This window comes from Coenobita brevimanus, chromosome 21, assembly GCF_032717465.1.
Source record: "Coenobita brevimanus isolate Jiangsu-jjx chromosome 21, ASM3271746v2, whole genome shotgun sequence".
In the NCBI taxonomy this organism is placed as follows: Eukaryota; Metazoa; Arthropoda; class Malacostraca; order Decapoda; family Coenobitidae; genus Coenobita; species Coenobita brevimanus.
This window is the reverse complement of record NC_136974.1, coordinates 13773346-13788482: the sequence shown is the minus strand read 5'-3', so window position 1 is coordinate 13788482 and position 15137 is coordinate 13773346. Positions and strand designations below refer to the sequence as shown.

At 43.1% G+C, this 15137-nt stretch overlaps 1 protein-coding gene across 1 annotated transcript in view; it reads right to left on the bottom strand.

The window, feature by feature from the left end:
- Positions 1-15137, bottom strand: part of LOC145392105 (alpha-amylase 2-like) — a 230703-nt gene that overhangs the window by 31731 nt on the left and 183835 nt on the right. The window contains exon 7 of the mRNA XM_080266559.1: positions 9854-9941. Coding sequence (XP_080122685.1) covers positions 9854-9941 — 88 coding nt within the window. The remainder of the gene's footprint in view (positions 1-9853; positions 9942-15137) is intronic.

Here is a 15137-nt window from a genome sequence, read left to right as displayed (position 1 = left end):
CCAATTTAACTTTCTTCATTGCTTCCACAACTTCTATCCTACTGATTTCTTCCTGTCTTCTCACCTCCCTCCTTCTCCCTGCCATTCCCCAGCCACTTATACTCGCATTACTTCCATCCTCTATGTTCAACAATTCGTTAAAGTGTTCTCTCCATCTGCTCACTTTTTCTCCCTTCTCCACTAGTAATCTACCATTTTTATCTTTCACTCCCATGCTACCTTCACTTCCACCCTGTCTTAATCTTTTCACCTCTTTCCAGAACATTTTCTTACAGTCCCTTCACTTTACACTCAAATTCCTTCTAAATTCCTCATCCACTCTCTTCTTACTCTCTCTTACTAATCTTTTCACCTCTCTCTTTCTTTCTACATATAACTCTCTCTTCCGCCTCTCAACTTCTTCCACGCCCCTCTTTCTCATCCATTCATTGTATGCTTTCTTCTTCTGTGCCACAGCCTGTCTCACCTCTTCAGTCCACCACGCCGTTCCTTGCATCCCCCTCCGTCTTCTCTTCCTTCCACACACCACATCACATGCTGCACATATTTCTTCTGTAAATATCCTACACACACCTTCCACGTCTCCCATCTGCTCCAATTCATATTTGCCCAATCTACTACTTCTACAAAGTTCTCATGCATTCTTGAGGGAGCAACGGTTACAACAGTTACCACCTCTGAGATATCCAAAACATGCCAGAGTTTTCTTACGCTATATTACGCTGTAAATTATTTAGCATAAAAACTGAGATACAATTACAAAATTTAACAGTCACATAAATAAAATATTATAAAGAAAAAGAGCACAAAAATTTATCACAACTTTACAAAATACCTCCGCTCACAGACAGCAGGCTAACTGGCAACTCTGACACTTTGCAAAAGAAAAAATACAAGAAGTACGGGGAACTCTCCAGACTACCTAATGAGGAATCCAGCTTCATGGCAATATACAGTATATATATATATATATATATATATATATATATATATATATATATATATATATAAAACCTTCACGTCCAAGACGGGTTTGTACAAGACGTTTCGCGTCCAAAATGGAGACTATAAAAAATAATCCAATATATTGCTGTAATACGGTTGCATACGTCCGATACGGAACCAACGGTTCATAACGGCCCAAATCCAAGGACAATACAGCTATGACAGTCTCACCCAGTCCAACACGGTTCCCGCGCCTGGGAGAGTGTCGTGGTTGCAATGTTGTGCAATAAAACATTAGTATCTGGTCATATGATGGGCAGGAGTGGCTTGCTTTTCTCTCCCTCACCAGAGCATCGAGAGCACACTTACCGCGTGTTGCACTGAACGTTTGCGCCTAGATTATTGTCTCTTCTTATGTAACCATGCCTAGGAAACAGTCTGCTACCCCCTGAAGCGCCGCCATCTACCTCAGGCTACTAAGCTGGAGATAATTGAGCTATTAAGCTGGAGATAACAAGCTCAGAAACACACTTTCTAGGTGAGGAAATTTACTTTGGTCTAGGTTGATGTTTTTAGGGGCACTCCTCAAATATTTTGTGACAATATTAATTTTTTCCTTAAGGTCTTGTGTTGGTCCAAGACGTTTCTTGTCCAAGACGGGGCCCTCAGGCGACAATACTACCGTCTTGGACACGAGGGTACTGTATATAAATTTCATGTTTTTGTCATTGCATTAGACAGCATGTGAGAGACAGAGAGAAAGAAAGAGAGAGAGAGGGGGGACCTCCAGTCGTTCCCAGACATCGTTTGCCACCACACTTTGCACATGCCTCCGGATGCGCCCAAAGAACACTGGATGCAAAAATTCGTTTAACACTATTCACTCTGAGTTTTTTTTTTAAAGGGTTAAAGTTTTTAACACCTTATCAGTGCACCGCTATGGTTGTTATTCCACTGGCTAACGGCGGCTGCTGAGCTGTAATGTTACTGGCCCGCTGATGGCTCAGCACCTCCAACTTCAGAGCTTCATAGCTGTTGTAATTTAGTTTTTTTTTTTTTTTTTCCCAATTTACTCGCTTAAAGACCGCCTTGAGCAAAGGCCGCCTTCAGCGACCTGCACTCATTGTCAAGCCAGTTCCTATTTTCAGTCAAAAGGTAACAGAAATTTGAATTATTCATGCCGTGAGTGAGACAGAGTGAGGATTTTTCCCCTATTATTATCGTGAGAGAGAGAGAGAGATTTTTCCCCTATTATTATATATATATATATATATATATATATATATATATATATATATATATATATATAGAGAGAGAGAGAGAGAGAGAGAGAGAGAGAGAGAGAGAGAGAGAGAGAGAGAGAGAGAGAGAGAGAGAGGGAGGCAGGAAAGCAGTGTTTGCTATTATACTAAATTATACTATAACATTATAGTATACAGTTTTAAGAGTATAAGGAAGGAGGAAGGAAAGGCGAGAAAGTAGTCGTGCAACAAACACGTCACTCTTCCCTCTTCTGTCATGCTCGTAATTTCAATGCTGGACCAAGAATGAATCCATTCCTACCACTAAAACCAGATACTAAATTTGAAGCAAAAGGCCAGAAATGAGCCATAATTCGGGAACCAGTGGCCCGACTGGACTAATAATTTTATTCTTCAAGTTAGAGCATTTTAATGACACCTTGATGGAACAAAAATTGCACTACCTTGCGCCGTTTTTGCTATTATGGTAACAAACAAACAAAAATATAGAAATCGGATCATCATAATGCAGATGACATCTAACTTATTTCATCGACTAAAGATTCAAACATTGGATGTCTGTTTTACCAGGCATAAAGTAAATGCAATAGACAGGTGTTTCAAGAATAATCACGAGCATAATGGAGTGCAGGAAGAATCAGTGGTGAGCGCAGTGGGCGAAAGTCTAAGAAAACACAAAGGGAAAACGCATTAGGTGTCTCGAGAACTGTGACATCTGAGAGCGTGAGAGAGAGAGAGAGAGAGAGAGAGAGAGAGAGAAATGGAGAAATGAATTCCTCGAGCTAGGCAACTAAGGCCATATAGCCCTGCTGGGGTTACAGGAGGACGCTACCCCTCCCGACAACGGTAGCCCGGGCGAGGCTCGAACTTGCGACCTCCGATCACAAGTTCAGCGCGCTACCACTGTGCTACTGAGCCCCCGAGAAAGAGAGAGAGAGAAAGGGAGGGGAGCCTCCAGCCACTCCCACGGACAATTGTATACGTACTGATGAGTCGTGTGACGGGCCTAAAAGTTTAATGATCCTAACAGCTAAACCACAGACTACTGTGAACGTTGTATACTTTTAAGGTATCAACACGCGAGCCGAATCGGTGCTCGGTTTTAAGAACAACAAATTTTGTGACTGTTGTCATTCACCCTTTTTTCTGTCCGATATTCGTGCATGACTTTTGATTTTGAGTTGTGGTATTCAGGATTTCAGAAACTGACTATGACTATGGCAATGATGTACAATAGTTATGTGATATTTCTGTTTGATATTCGTGCATGCGTTTTGATTTTGAGTTGTAAAGTATAGGCCTTGAGCCACGTTAGCCACCATTCGTAACTGTTATGCTGGCATTCGCCTGGTTTCTCTGGGTTCTAAACAGGAAGGAACACACAAAACAAACTTATGATACACTCTAATGGTACAAGGCGAGAACACAAAGTCAGGGTGGCGATACAACAGGTTTATTACTATCCTTAAACTCTAGTTACAAAACTGACAGCATTAAGCCAAAGATACTGTATATAGGACATATTTGGTCAATCCAAACGAAGGAGGGTCTTAATCTGAGGACCTAAAGAGACCTCTATTTCGGTTATGCTTGGGAGTTAGTCACCAAGTCTATACACGTCTATACACAGGAAAGGAGAGGGACGGGGGAAATCCAGGAGGTGAGTTTACATCTGCACTGTAGGATGTTGTTAAGAAAAGGCAAAGGCCAAAGGTGAGAAATTGTGACTCTGGTTCCGAGAGGGGAAACCAGATATCTAGTTCCCACCAAGGACCTAGGGAGACAGACCTTAGTGTGGATTGTTCCCAAAGGGGACACACAGGGAGGTTGTAAGGGACCCGTGCATGGCAGGACAGCAAGGTCATACAGTTGTGCCACTAGGATCTGTTTTCCAGGTGTAGGGGGGAGAGGACTGTTGGGAAGTGGAACATAGCTGTGGAGTTAGATTAGATGGTGAGAGATTGTAGGTGTATCGTGATGAATGACTGCACCTGTATCACCAGTGGAGTGTGTGGGCCGCTGTGAGTAAAATGACGTGTCGTCAAGTAGGGTAAAGGGAGCTCTTTCTCTCTCTCTCTCACCTTCCTGCTGTGTGTGTTCTTTTATCAAGTGAGGTGAGTTACGGTCACTTCTTAGGGTTACGGAGTTTTATTGTACAAAGTTATATAAAGATGTGCTGACAGTGTAATGTAACAACGTAACGTAATGTAGCGTGACGGCGAGCCCCCTAGGTATCCTACTCGAACCTCTTCTCTCCTTCTCTGCTTTCCTCTCCAATTTCCCAGCCTACTGTAGGCTATATATACCGACCAGTGCATAGGTGAGTCTTTGTCTGGTACCTTCCTACAGGTAATTTTCCATGACATCAGATAACTGGTTCAGGTTGGTTATGCTTCATGCTCATGACACACCTGTATTGTCTGGCTTAAAGAGTTTGTGAAACATCGACATTCTTGAAGTAGAATATGTGTTTGACTTTCCTTGTCTTCGAATTATGGCATAACTTTTCCTTGTACACCATACATGACTAACTGTGCAAGTGTTACCTATATTTTAATATCTATAACTATTACATATTGTCATAATATATTTATGCCTACAGGAAGAGTACAGGGAAAGGGGTCACTTCGGGGTCATGGTGTCTTGCAGAGGCTGGCCCAGGCTAGGGAGACGTCGTGACTTCTTTGGAGCTGAATCATGTTGGGCCAGCACAATAGGGGAATGCACGGAGTTGTGTCGGGCTGCGGCTCGGGGCGAAAGGGGTGGCTAGTGGGGGCGTGTGTGCAGTTAATGTGTACTCTTTGCTTGGAAGCTTGTATGGTAGCGATCCTAACGGTGGGGCGAGGCTGCTTCCCATCTCCTCGGCGGTTGTTTTCTGTGGTAGCTGGAGCGGGGACTGTGGTGGGTGGCTTCATCCCTCGTTGTCCTTTAACCCGATCCGTTCTGGAGCCTTTGTCAGCTGTTTGACTCCCAGTGCTGAGGGTTTGGGAGGCTGTGTGACCCACAGTGCTGGTCATTTTATTTTATTTTTTTTCCCATGAATAGACCTGAAAAGTGGTCAAAATTATCCTAGTGATAGGAAAAGTGTTCACTTTGTCTGTTTTCCACCAGTAACAGGTGTTGTGGTCCAGCACGCCCAGATCTGCGTCAGATGGCTAATTTCAGATACCGCCAGTGGCTGATGTGGATAGATAGTCCAATTTGGTGTAGTGTGGGTGGATGCATGTAGTATTTGTAGTACGAAAACGCAACCTGGTTGACGTAATGAGGCCACAGTCGAAACTATGATGATAGGAAGTTGGAGTTCCGTGCTAAATTTACATATTTTCACAGTATTATTTTTTTTACATCGGTATAAGGAACTAAGAGGTATATGAGAGAGGGGTGTGTGAGTTGGGAGCAGTGCAGTGAAATGGGGGGAGACAGGGCGACGTGGAGGCGTTCTGTTTGTGGCCACCCCGTACGGGATTAAGGCGTCTGGCAATAGATAGATAGATAGATAAGGAACTATAAACACTTGCATAAGGCACAATAAACACTCATGCTGCACACAGTCACATTAGTTATGGTAAATCTCATTTTTTGTTATTTTCCTTATATTACTTGATTTTATGATTTACATCTATTTGCTTACATTTACTGTCTTATATTACTTTCATTATATATACTATTTATGCATCACCATCAGTTAGTTCATCACTTGGGAGTTCTCTAATTTCTACTGGATGTCGGGAGTAAGCACAATATTTTTGGCAGTGCAGCATTACCTAGATTTTCGTCATATGGCTACTTTCAGATACCGTCAACGGCTGATGTGGAAAGATAGTCCATTTTGGTGTGGCGTGGGTGGATACATGGAGAACTTGTTGCATGGAAGCGCAACCTGGTGTATGTATTGCAGCCACAGTCGAAACTATGATGATGGGAAGTTCGAGTTCTGTGCTAATTTTACGTATTTTCACATTCCCCCCCCCCTTTTTTTTTTTATATTATATTGACATAAGGCATAGAAGACGAGGAGGTTTTCTGTCACACACTAAGGGCAGACTCAAATAATTTCGTGCATATGTGCAAAAAACCGTGTCCATATACATACGAATCGACATTTTGGGCCACTATGAGTTAGTCTGTATATATACATACTCGGAACTTTGGGCCACTATTGGTTTGTCCGTATATATATATATATATATGGACACGGCACAGACCGGGTTAAGCCACGTCCTCGTGGCTGGAGGTGACCATGGTTGGTGTGAGGTTCTGCATGGCATTGTGAGGTCCCTCCTTTTGATCTCAAGAGCTGTGCTTCTGTGCTTCCACCTGGCCCAGGGAAATTATTTTGCCCTTGTCAACTTGTGTCTATCCTTTTCGCTGAAAGCTTGCCTTTATTCAGCCTGTTCTGAAGAAAGAAGACCCTTCCCAGCCCTGTAACTATCGCCCAGTGGCTTTATCATCCTCTGTTTCGAAATGTTTGAAAGCTATTCTTAACCAAAAAATGAATAAATAAAACACCATTCCTCTCATAACCTTCTTTCTGATCGCAAGTATGAGTTCCGCTGAGGATACTTCACTTGTGATTGTCTCACTTTCCGTTAAGAATCCTGGTCATCCTCCTTTTTAACTTTGGCGACAACTTTGCTTTTGTACCTGACATCTCAGACTTTCAGCCGAATCTGGTAAAAATCTTTAATTTCCAAACTGCCCTCTAACAGTTTCTATCCTTCTATTTGTACCTTCATCTACAGCTTTCTTTTGGTTGTTCTCTAGCTGCATCAATAGACGGCAGCCGATCTGCTCCTAGAGCTATCAACAGTGATGTACCTCAGGGTTCTGTCCTATCACCAACTCTCTTCCTTCCATTCATAAATGACCTTTTAAGCAGTACATCTAATCCTATCCACTCATATGCTGATGAGGCTACTCTTCACCTTTGCATGTGCCAAAATCTTCCACAGGAGTATCTTTTAATATTCAATAATATTTAGCTCAATCCTGCATCGTCCTCCAACATTTTGGAGGGTTTAATTTTTTTCGGGATTTTTCATGGTATGATCATATTACCTTTCTCGCAAAATCTTGCTTCCAAGAGATGAGGTGTGCTAAGTCGACTTCATGCCTTCTCCATCTCCACACAGCTGTTGACTTCATGCGCGGAATTTATTCGCCCCTGTATGGAGTACAACTCTCATGAATGAGGGTCTCCTGACATACGGCTCTTCTCAGCTGGGTGGATTCAAAGGTTTTTCGTCTCATTAACTCTCCTCCTCTTACTGACTCCCTCTTCGCTGCACTGTTGTATCTTTATCTCTTTTTCAGTCGTTACTTCACTGGTCACTGCTGTTCTGAAACTGTTTTCTTGCATCCCTCCTCCATCACGGCGGGCGCGAAGCACGCGTTTGGGACCTAAGTTTCACCCATTACCTGTCCTCCAGCTCTATAATGCAAGAGTTTACTCCAAATCCTACATGCATGCAACAGGTCGTCTATGAAACTATCTTCCTCTGTCTGTATTTCCTTCTGCCTATGACCTCCAGTGTTTTAAGCACAATTGCCCACACATCTAGAGTGAATGGATCTTGAATTTGGTTCTCTTTTATTTTTTTCCTGGAAGGAAGAATTTTGCGAGCTTCCAGCCTTTCGTTTCTTCCTCCTTGTATGAAAAAAAAAAAAAAAAAAACGGTACTCAGAGACATAATATGACTACTGCGGTCTGTTACCCTTGTGTAATATATTTTTCGTGACCAGTGCCATATTTAATAGCTATATCTTACTACAACTCAGTATTCGAGATGAAAAGATGGTAATTTTTGGCCAAGTTAAAGCTAAGGGAGTATAGCAGTTGTGTTCCTCTTGTTCCTGCTAGCTTGTTTTTAGGAAGCGTTCGCTAGCCAGTCTCGAACGGAGCGCAACCTCAAGGCCCTTCACACACACACACACACACACACACACACACACACACACACACACACACACACACACACACAATTGGAAAGGCAGCTTAGTAACTGTGTCACTGAAGAGTAAATTTAAGTGGAATGTGTTGTATCACAGTACAGCAGTAAAGATACAAAGATACTGTATGTCAGATACCGGTATATCATAAGCAATCGAAGCCTGTAGGCATAAGAGAGGGGTCAGGGGAATAGGTGGGAGGAGTGGAAGCAGGAGCAAGGAGAGTACTGAGAGTATAAGGGACTGCCAGTGAACGGTACTATAAACAACAATATTACTCTCTGTAATCAGACAAAGAGGACGGTTGGCTACTGTTCATGAGGACGGGAGACTGACCCCAAGCTGAGGCAGGGAACAGTTTTTGGATTTGAATTTTTTTTTTAAGTTATTGCTTGTCTTTCAAAAGATCCAATGACACCTCAAAAACATCCTCGCTAATTGCGTCACTAGTCCTGAATAAGACAACCCAAGCATTTATTCAACATGGAGGATGTGTATTAGCGCCAAAACGGTGACATGGCAGTGTATGAAACATTGGAGGAATGGTCGGTCTTATGAAATAGAAAAGAAAAAAAGAACATTAAACAGGTGTGATAAAATTTCCTGTATATACTTTTGCTAGATGACAGCCCAACATGCGAGTGGAAAAGCTTCATGTGTAATAAGTAGTTAGTACCACTGTTTAGATGTACGTTGTATTAATCGAGACTTGAACAGAGACAAGGGAACAATTACACTTGTGGCGAGAAGAAATGCAGGTAATTGATTAACAACTTTGGACAACTGGAGGTCTTACTGTAGGGGAAGATATTATTATAACATCACAACTCGGGAGAGACAAAGTTATATGATAGAATATGATAGCCTAAGTATATGAGGTGAACAACTTATGAATTGATTCACTAGATCTGAGACATCCAGCCAGTTTGTTCTCTTCATAGAGGGGTTGCATCACTGACTCCATCAGAGTGGAAATAAGAGTGACATTATGTTCTATGAGTGAGGTGAAAATTTGTCTGATGTCTCAACTCTGTTTACAGTAAGGGTCTGTCGTCACATTACCAGGCAGTAGTAGATGGCGGTCTTTTCGCAGTGTCCCCTTGGGTGTGTACAACGCCACGGTGGCTTCAGCCAACCTTTCGTGGCATGTATCGTGGATGCTTGTTGAATGTTTTTGCATAGAAGGCGTGTAGATGATCATAAAAAAAGAACAGTTGGGGTTCTGTGGTTTTGTTAGGGAGGAGGGGGGGAGAACACAATATCTGTGGACTTAGATGAGCAGCGGTGGGAAGAGTGTTAAGTCAGAAAGTGGCTATAGGAAAATGATGACGGGATTTTCATCTGCACACTGTCTGCAGTTGTTGATGGACTTGCAAGGCTTAGGATAAGTTAATCAGGTTGGAATTTAAGAACAGGCGATGATGACGACTTAAAACCTTGTGATGATGCACTCAGCATCGCCATGTGTCATGCTGTCGTTGCAAGCATCATGAGTTGATAAGATTCAATAAGGATGCTGGTTTCCTTGCGAGGACTCTCATGGCTGTGCCTTTTGTGCTGTTCTACCACTTCTTCGCTATCTTTGGCTACCTCGTTCATCGTGGCTATTACTATAGTTAAGGTGGTTTGCTGTCTTTGCTTTGGGTTTAACAAACTATAATATGTCTTAACTAATGAGTAATATGTATTCTTACCTAGATCAACAACTTCCTGGTAGATGAAGGGTCGGGTACCGGCGGGGAAGAGACTGGTATTGAGGTTGTTGAGGCGTCCGAATATGATCTACAAGAGAGGAAATGAAGGATCACTCATACTGACTTGATATGGGGTCCCTGTCCTGGCAACAATTCAGTTTAGCTGCAGTGTACTTCCAACACCAATGAAAACTAACATGATTACTGTAATTGAGGCACTAAGATTTATACGACTTAACAAGGAGCAGATAATATACACAGCCTAGTAGGTATTACTCGTATTTACAGTATCTCCATTATTATTATTATTATTATTATTTTATTATTATTATTATTATTATTTTTATTATTATTATTATTATTATTATTAAGGTCTTCCGTCTCCAACGGAAGACCTTTGTGTTATTCTACGGTTTCTTCTCGTTATTAAGGTCTTCCGTCTCCAACCAAAGACCTTGTTATTAGTTTTCTCCTCCCCCCCTTTTTTTTTAAACGTTAATAGCTCAGACGTTTGATTTTTTATTTCGTTCATATTCTCAGAAAAGATGCAACACCAGTAGACGCTTCTAACGCAAATTTCGTTTTTTTCTAAAATCCACTTTTGCCTTCAAGAAAACGTAATTTTTCGAAAAAATTACGTCATTTTGTGCACACAAAAACACAGGAACGAAAAGAGCTAGGCTATTGCAGAGAGATTTGAAATTTAGGTAGTCTAGACATCGTAGCTGATCCGTATATATTTCAATTTGACCGGAATTGTCGCACAAAAAAGCTCACCTGGTCCTGAAATATGGAGGGGTAAAAACGTAATTATTTTCGACACGTTTTTGTTCATATCTTTTAACGTGAAAACATTTTGTCATAACATGTAAAACAAAAGTTGTTGTTTTATGAGTTTTTTTATTTGATACCAAGAAAAAGGGGTAGCCCCCTATGTTAAGGAACTACGGTCTCTAAAACGTTTTGCTGAATAGAAGTTGTCTTGCCTAACTCTCTTGTACTTTAACAGTAATCATAAAATAAACGTCAGCTTCGTAAATGCATCTCACAACGCTTCAACAGCTTTGTTCTCGATGGAAGACCTACTGGTTTCTCCAGCAAGAAGCAACGCTTCTAGTTATTATTACTAAAATGCAGTATAGGCTCACGGAGGACAGCCCAACACCCCCAGAAGGAGCCTACACAGGGGCAAATAGAGCGCAACCTGACTCCGGGCAACAAGGACATAAGTCCGCCCAGGCCGCGCGCCCCTATGACCCAGAGCTCGCCCTCCGCCACCATAGCAGGAAAGCGAGACTACCTTCCAGGCGAGCCGACCACCAACAACCAAGGGGTGGGGCTATTACTCTAGCTCCAGTCAGCACGCCTGAGATGGTCGGTAGCCGCTCAACCCTCTGACAGGAGACGGCCGCAGCCGCTCTGGGGGTAATGAGGAGACGGCTGGTAGCCGCTCCCACCTTCATCAGGAGACGGCCAGAAGCCGCTCTGAAGGTGCCCTTAATGAGACAGCCTGTAGCCGCTTGACCCTACTACAGGAGATGGCCTGCAGCTGCTCCGGAGGTAATAAGGAGACGGCCGGTAGCCGCTCCCGCCTTTGTCAGATGGCCAGTAGCCGCTCTCGCCTTTGTCAGGAGATGTCTGGTAGCTGCTCTGAAGGTGCCCTTGACTCGGCCTGTAGCCGCTACCTTCCCCAGGCCACGGCCAGTAGCTGGGCCTTAGCAACGGCCAGTAGCCGTGCCTTTAGAAGGCCATGGCCAGTAGCCGGGCCCTACGGCAGGAGACGGCTGGTAGCCGTTCCTCCATCAGGTGCTGACTCCTACCCACGAAATCACGACCCAGAGGGAGACCCCAGCCTGGAGGAATATTGGAGAGGCCCTGTGACTACCACCAGGCTCTTCTTCCTGCAGCAGGTTCCTGAGAGGACTCGCCTGATGGACCCAGACGTAGGCCGACGCCGCAGCCCACTCCTGATGGTGTCCCCAACCGCCGGAGACCACAGCCCATGGGACCTCCAGACCGCCCCCAGGACCCCCAGGCGGGACATCCCTACACCCCGATGCCAGAGATCTTCGTCCTCCGTCAGGCACCTGAGCGAGAGGTTCAGGCAGCTGTTCGCCCCCAGCCCTGAGGGCCAGACTCCCGCCCCAAGCCCTGAGAGTGCGGGACCCTTCACCACCAGCAGCCCTGGGCCAGACACCTCCCCTCGCCCCCTCATCCACAGAATGGTAGACGTGACACGTGAAGTAGAACTCAATGCTCATACTGACACTATCAGAATGGTTAGGCGGAGGCCATACTACACTGACACATTCCGGCAGTTTATGAATGAGGGTCTGACGGAAGCAAACAAGGTGTTACAACTGAAGAATCAGAGAAGGAAGGGTCACGCTCCCCAAATATCACATTACGGATGAACGACCATTGTAAAACATGTACTAAATTATCGAAGCCTTATCTGTCATCCTTTCACAGTTTCTGAGAACTATTAATTTCCTGTAAAGGACTGACCTCCCTAAAAATCAAGGCTGGAAAAATGTATATTGTGGAAGACCTTCCCAGTAACCAAAGGAACTCACCTGGAAAAAGGCATTCAAATCTTTATTTCTGATATTTTTTTAAATTTTTTGTAGGGGGTTTACCTCCCCAAGAATCATGGGTGGAGGGGTAGTTATACTCCCCAAACATCGATGTGCAGTTTCTCATGTGCATTCAGAGAAAAGATGGAAACTGCATACCTGATCCTGCAAATTTCGTTGAAGTCCATGTGCTCACTTTCCCTTGTTCCTGATCATTTTTGTTTCTGGGAGGGGGCTGTCCCCCTAAAAAAATCATTGGGAGCTTACGCTCTGCACAAGTAAGCAACAGTATGTTTCGCACTCAGGCCTCTGTGAGAGAGAGAGAGAGAGAGAGAGAGAGAGAGAGAGAGAGAGAGAGAGAGAGAATTAGTACAAGATACAGAGTGTGGGACTGAGTAGGGAAATATCAATCAATCATTTCCTGTGGCACCCCACGGGATGCATAGGGCCTCAATGAACTTTCTCCACCAATATTTGTCTCTTGCCATCTCCTTCAGGTCCCACCAACACTCCTCTCCTGCTTCTTTTTTCATTGTCCTCGACCAGGTTTCCCTCGGCCTACCTCTACCTCTTCTTCCTCTAGCAATCCACTCTGGCACATCCTGTATTAAACAACCTTCTTTTCTGTATATGTGCCCCAGCCACTTCCAGCGAGACAGTCTCACATATTCATTAACTGGTTCCACTCTCGTAATATCCCTTACTCTTTCATTTGTAACTCTGTCTTGCCACTTTACCCCAAGAATCCTTCTCAGTATTTTATTCTCAAATCCTAATACGTTCTGATCTGTTGCAATTGTACTGTACCATGACTCATGCCCGTAAATTAAAATTGGTCTAACCATGGACTTGTAAATTTTCACTTTAGTATGTACCGAAAGCATATTATTATTCCAAACAGATTTCAACATTCCAACAGCTCGCCAAGCCTGTCTAATCCTCTCCTCAATTTCATTGTTTAATGATCCATTAGATGATACAATCGTTCCCAGATATTTAAAGTTTTCGACATTCTTCACCACATTATTCCCAATTACACAATCGATTTGGTTCTCCACGTTCATATTAATAATTTCAGTCTTTCCACAATTTATTACCAATCCCACTTTTTCTCCTTCCTCCACCAGACAATCGAGCACCCTCTGCATCTCGTAGGGATATAAGCGAGTGATAAAGAGAGTGAGAGAGTGTGAATGGGGTGAGGATGAGGAAATTAATGAGTGAGTGACTGGGATAGTGAGAATGGGATCTGCAACTAAAAGAAGAAAAAGTATTGACAGATGTGTCCAGGGATTCTAGTAATGCCAAATTCGTGAAAAAAGTATGTCAGTGACTCAACACGCTCTAGATAGATCATTTCATTAATGCGCCTATCTATATATCTATATATCTGTTCATCTATGTATCTACAGTACCTACTGTCTGTTCTTTCCTGTTTCTAGACTATATTAAAACCTTATTAATATTTTCATGGTCTCACTTCAGCTCTGCTAATCCCGTCCTCCCTCCATGCCTATTTCTCCTCCAGCCATTCCTCAACCACTTACCCAGCACTAATTTCGCTTCCTACCTTCATCAGCTCCTCAGCGTGCTCCCCTCATCTATTCAATTTCTCTTTCATCTCCACTAGCATTTTACCATTTGAATTTTCACATCTTTGATACCACCCTTATCACCCTCTCTTAATTTCTTGGCCTCCCTCCAAAACAGTTTTTTAAATTCTGTCCAGTCCCCAAAACCCTCTTGTAGAATTTGGCCTTTTAGTATGGGCTTACTGCAGTATTCCTTTCATTGTTGTACTCAGGGGATTAGTGAGAGGGTGAAAGATTAAATGACAGCCTCAGAGTAAATGCATGCAAAAAAAAGTGAGTGTGAATGAGAGAAATGGTAAGTGTGAAAGTGAGTATGCGTAGAAGCGAGTGTTGGTGTGAAGGAAGAATGAGACAGTGTGAGTTTGTATGACAATAAAACGGTTGGTAAGATAATCACGGAGTGCAATAGACTCTCCGTAAGCAGGAATGGCGCAGGTTCAAAATGGCGTCCTGTACATAGGATATAGGAGCACTCGTGCGAAAACGGTAGCAAAGCTCAGTTCTATGCTTATGAACTACAAGATCTTCGCTATTCAAGAGCAAAATTACTCGCAAAGTTTTGCTGACCTTTTTAGAAGTAGCAAAATCGAACCGCAAAAATATCAATTTTATTCTTTTTTCTTTTTCATCAGTCGTAACTCCAAAACAAACGGCCGTATGAGAGCGTACTATCCACCAAAACTCTTCTTGTCAAGTGTAGATGTTCCTTTTCACGTTTAGAAAATCATCCAGGCTACGGTTCGCGAGTTGCAGCCTGAAGAGCGCATCGTGGTCACATGTCAGAACGCCATTTTGCGCAATAATGGTTAGCTACAGCTCGCCTACAGTGCAAGAACGTACCAAAACCTTTCTTTTCATGGGAGGTCACCCCCGTTTTAGTCTTTCAGTATGCTATACATTAACAATCCAGATCTAACACTTGCTTTATGAATAATCATACTTCCACAAAAGATCATAACAAAAAAAAAAATTTGCTTCTAAAACGATTGTTAAGAAGTAGGAATGGCGGAAGTACACAGATAAAAGATGAAACACACACACACACACACACACACACACACACACACACACACACACACACACACACACACACAAGAGCATTCCATCAGTTACAAA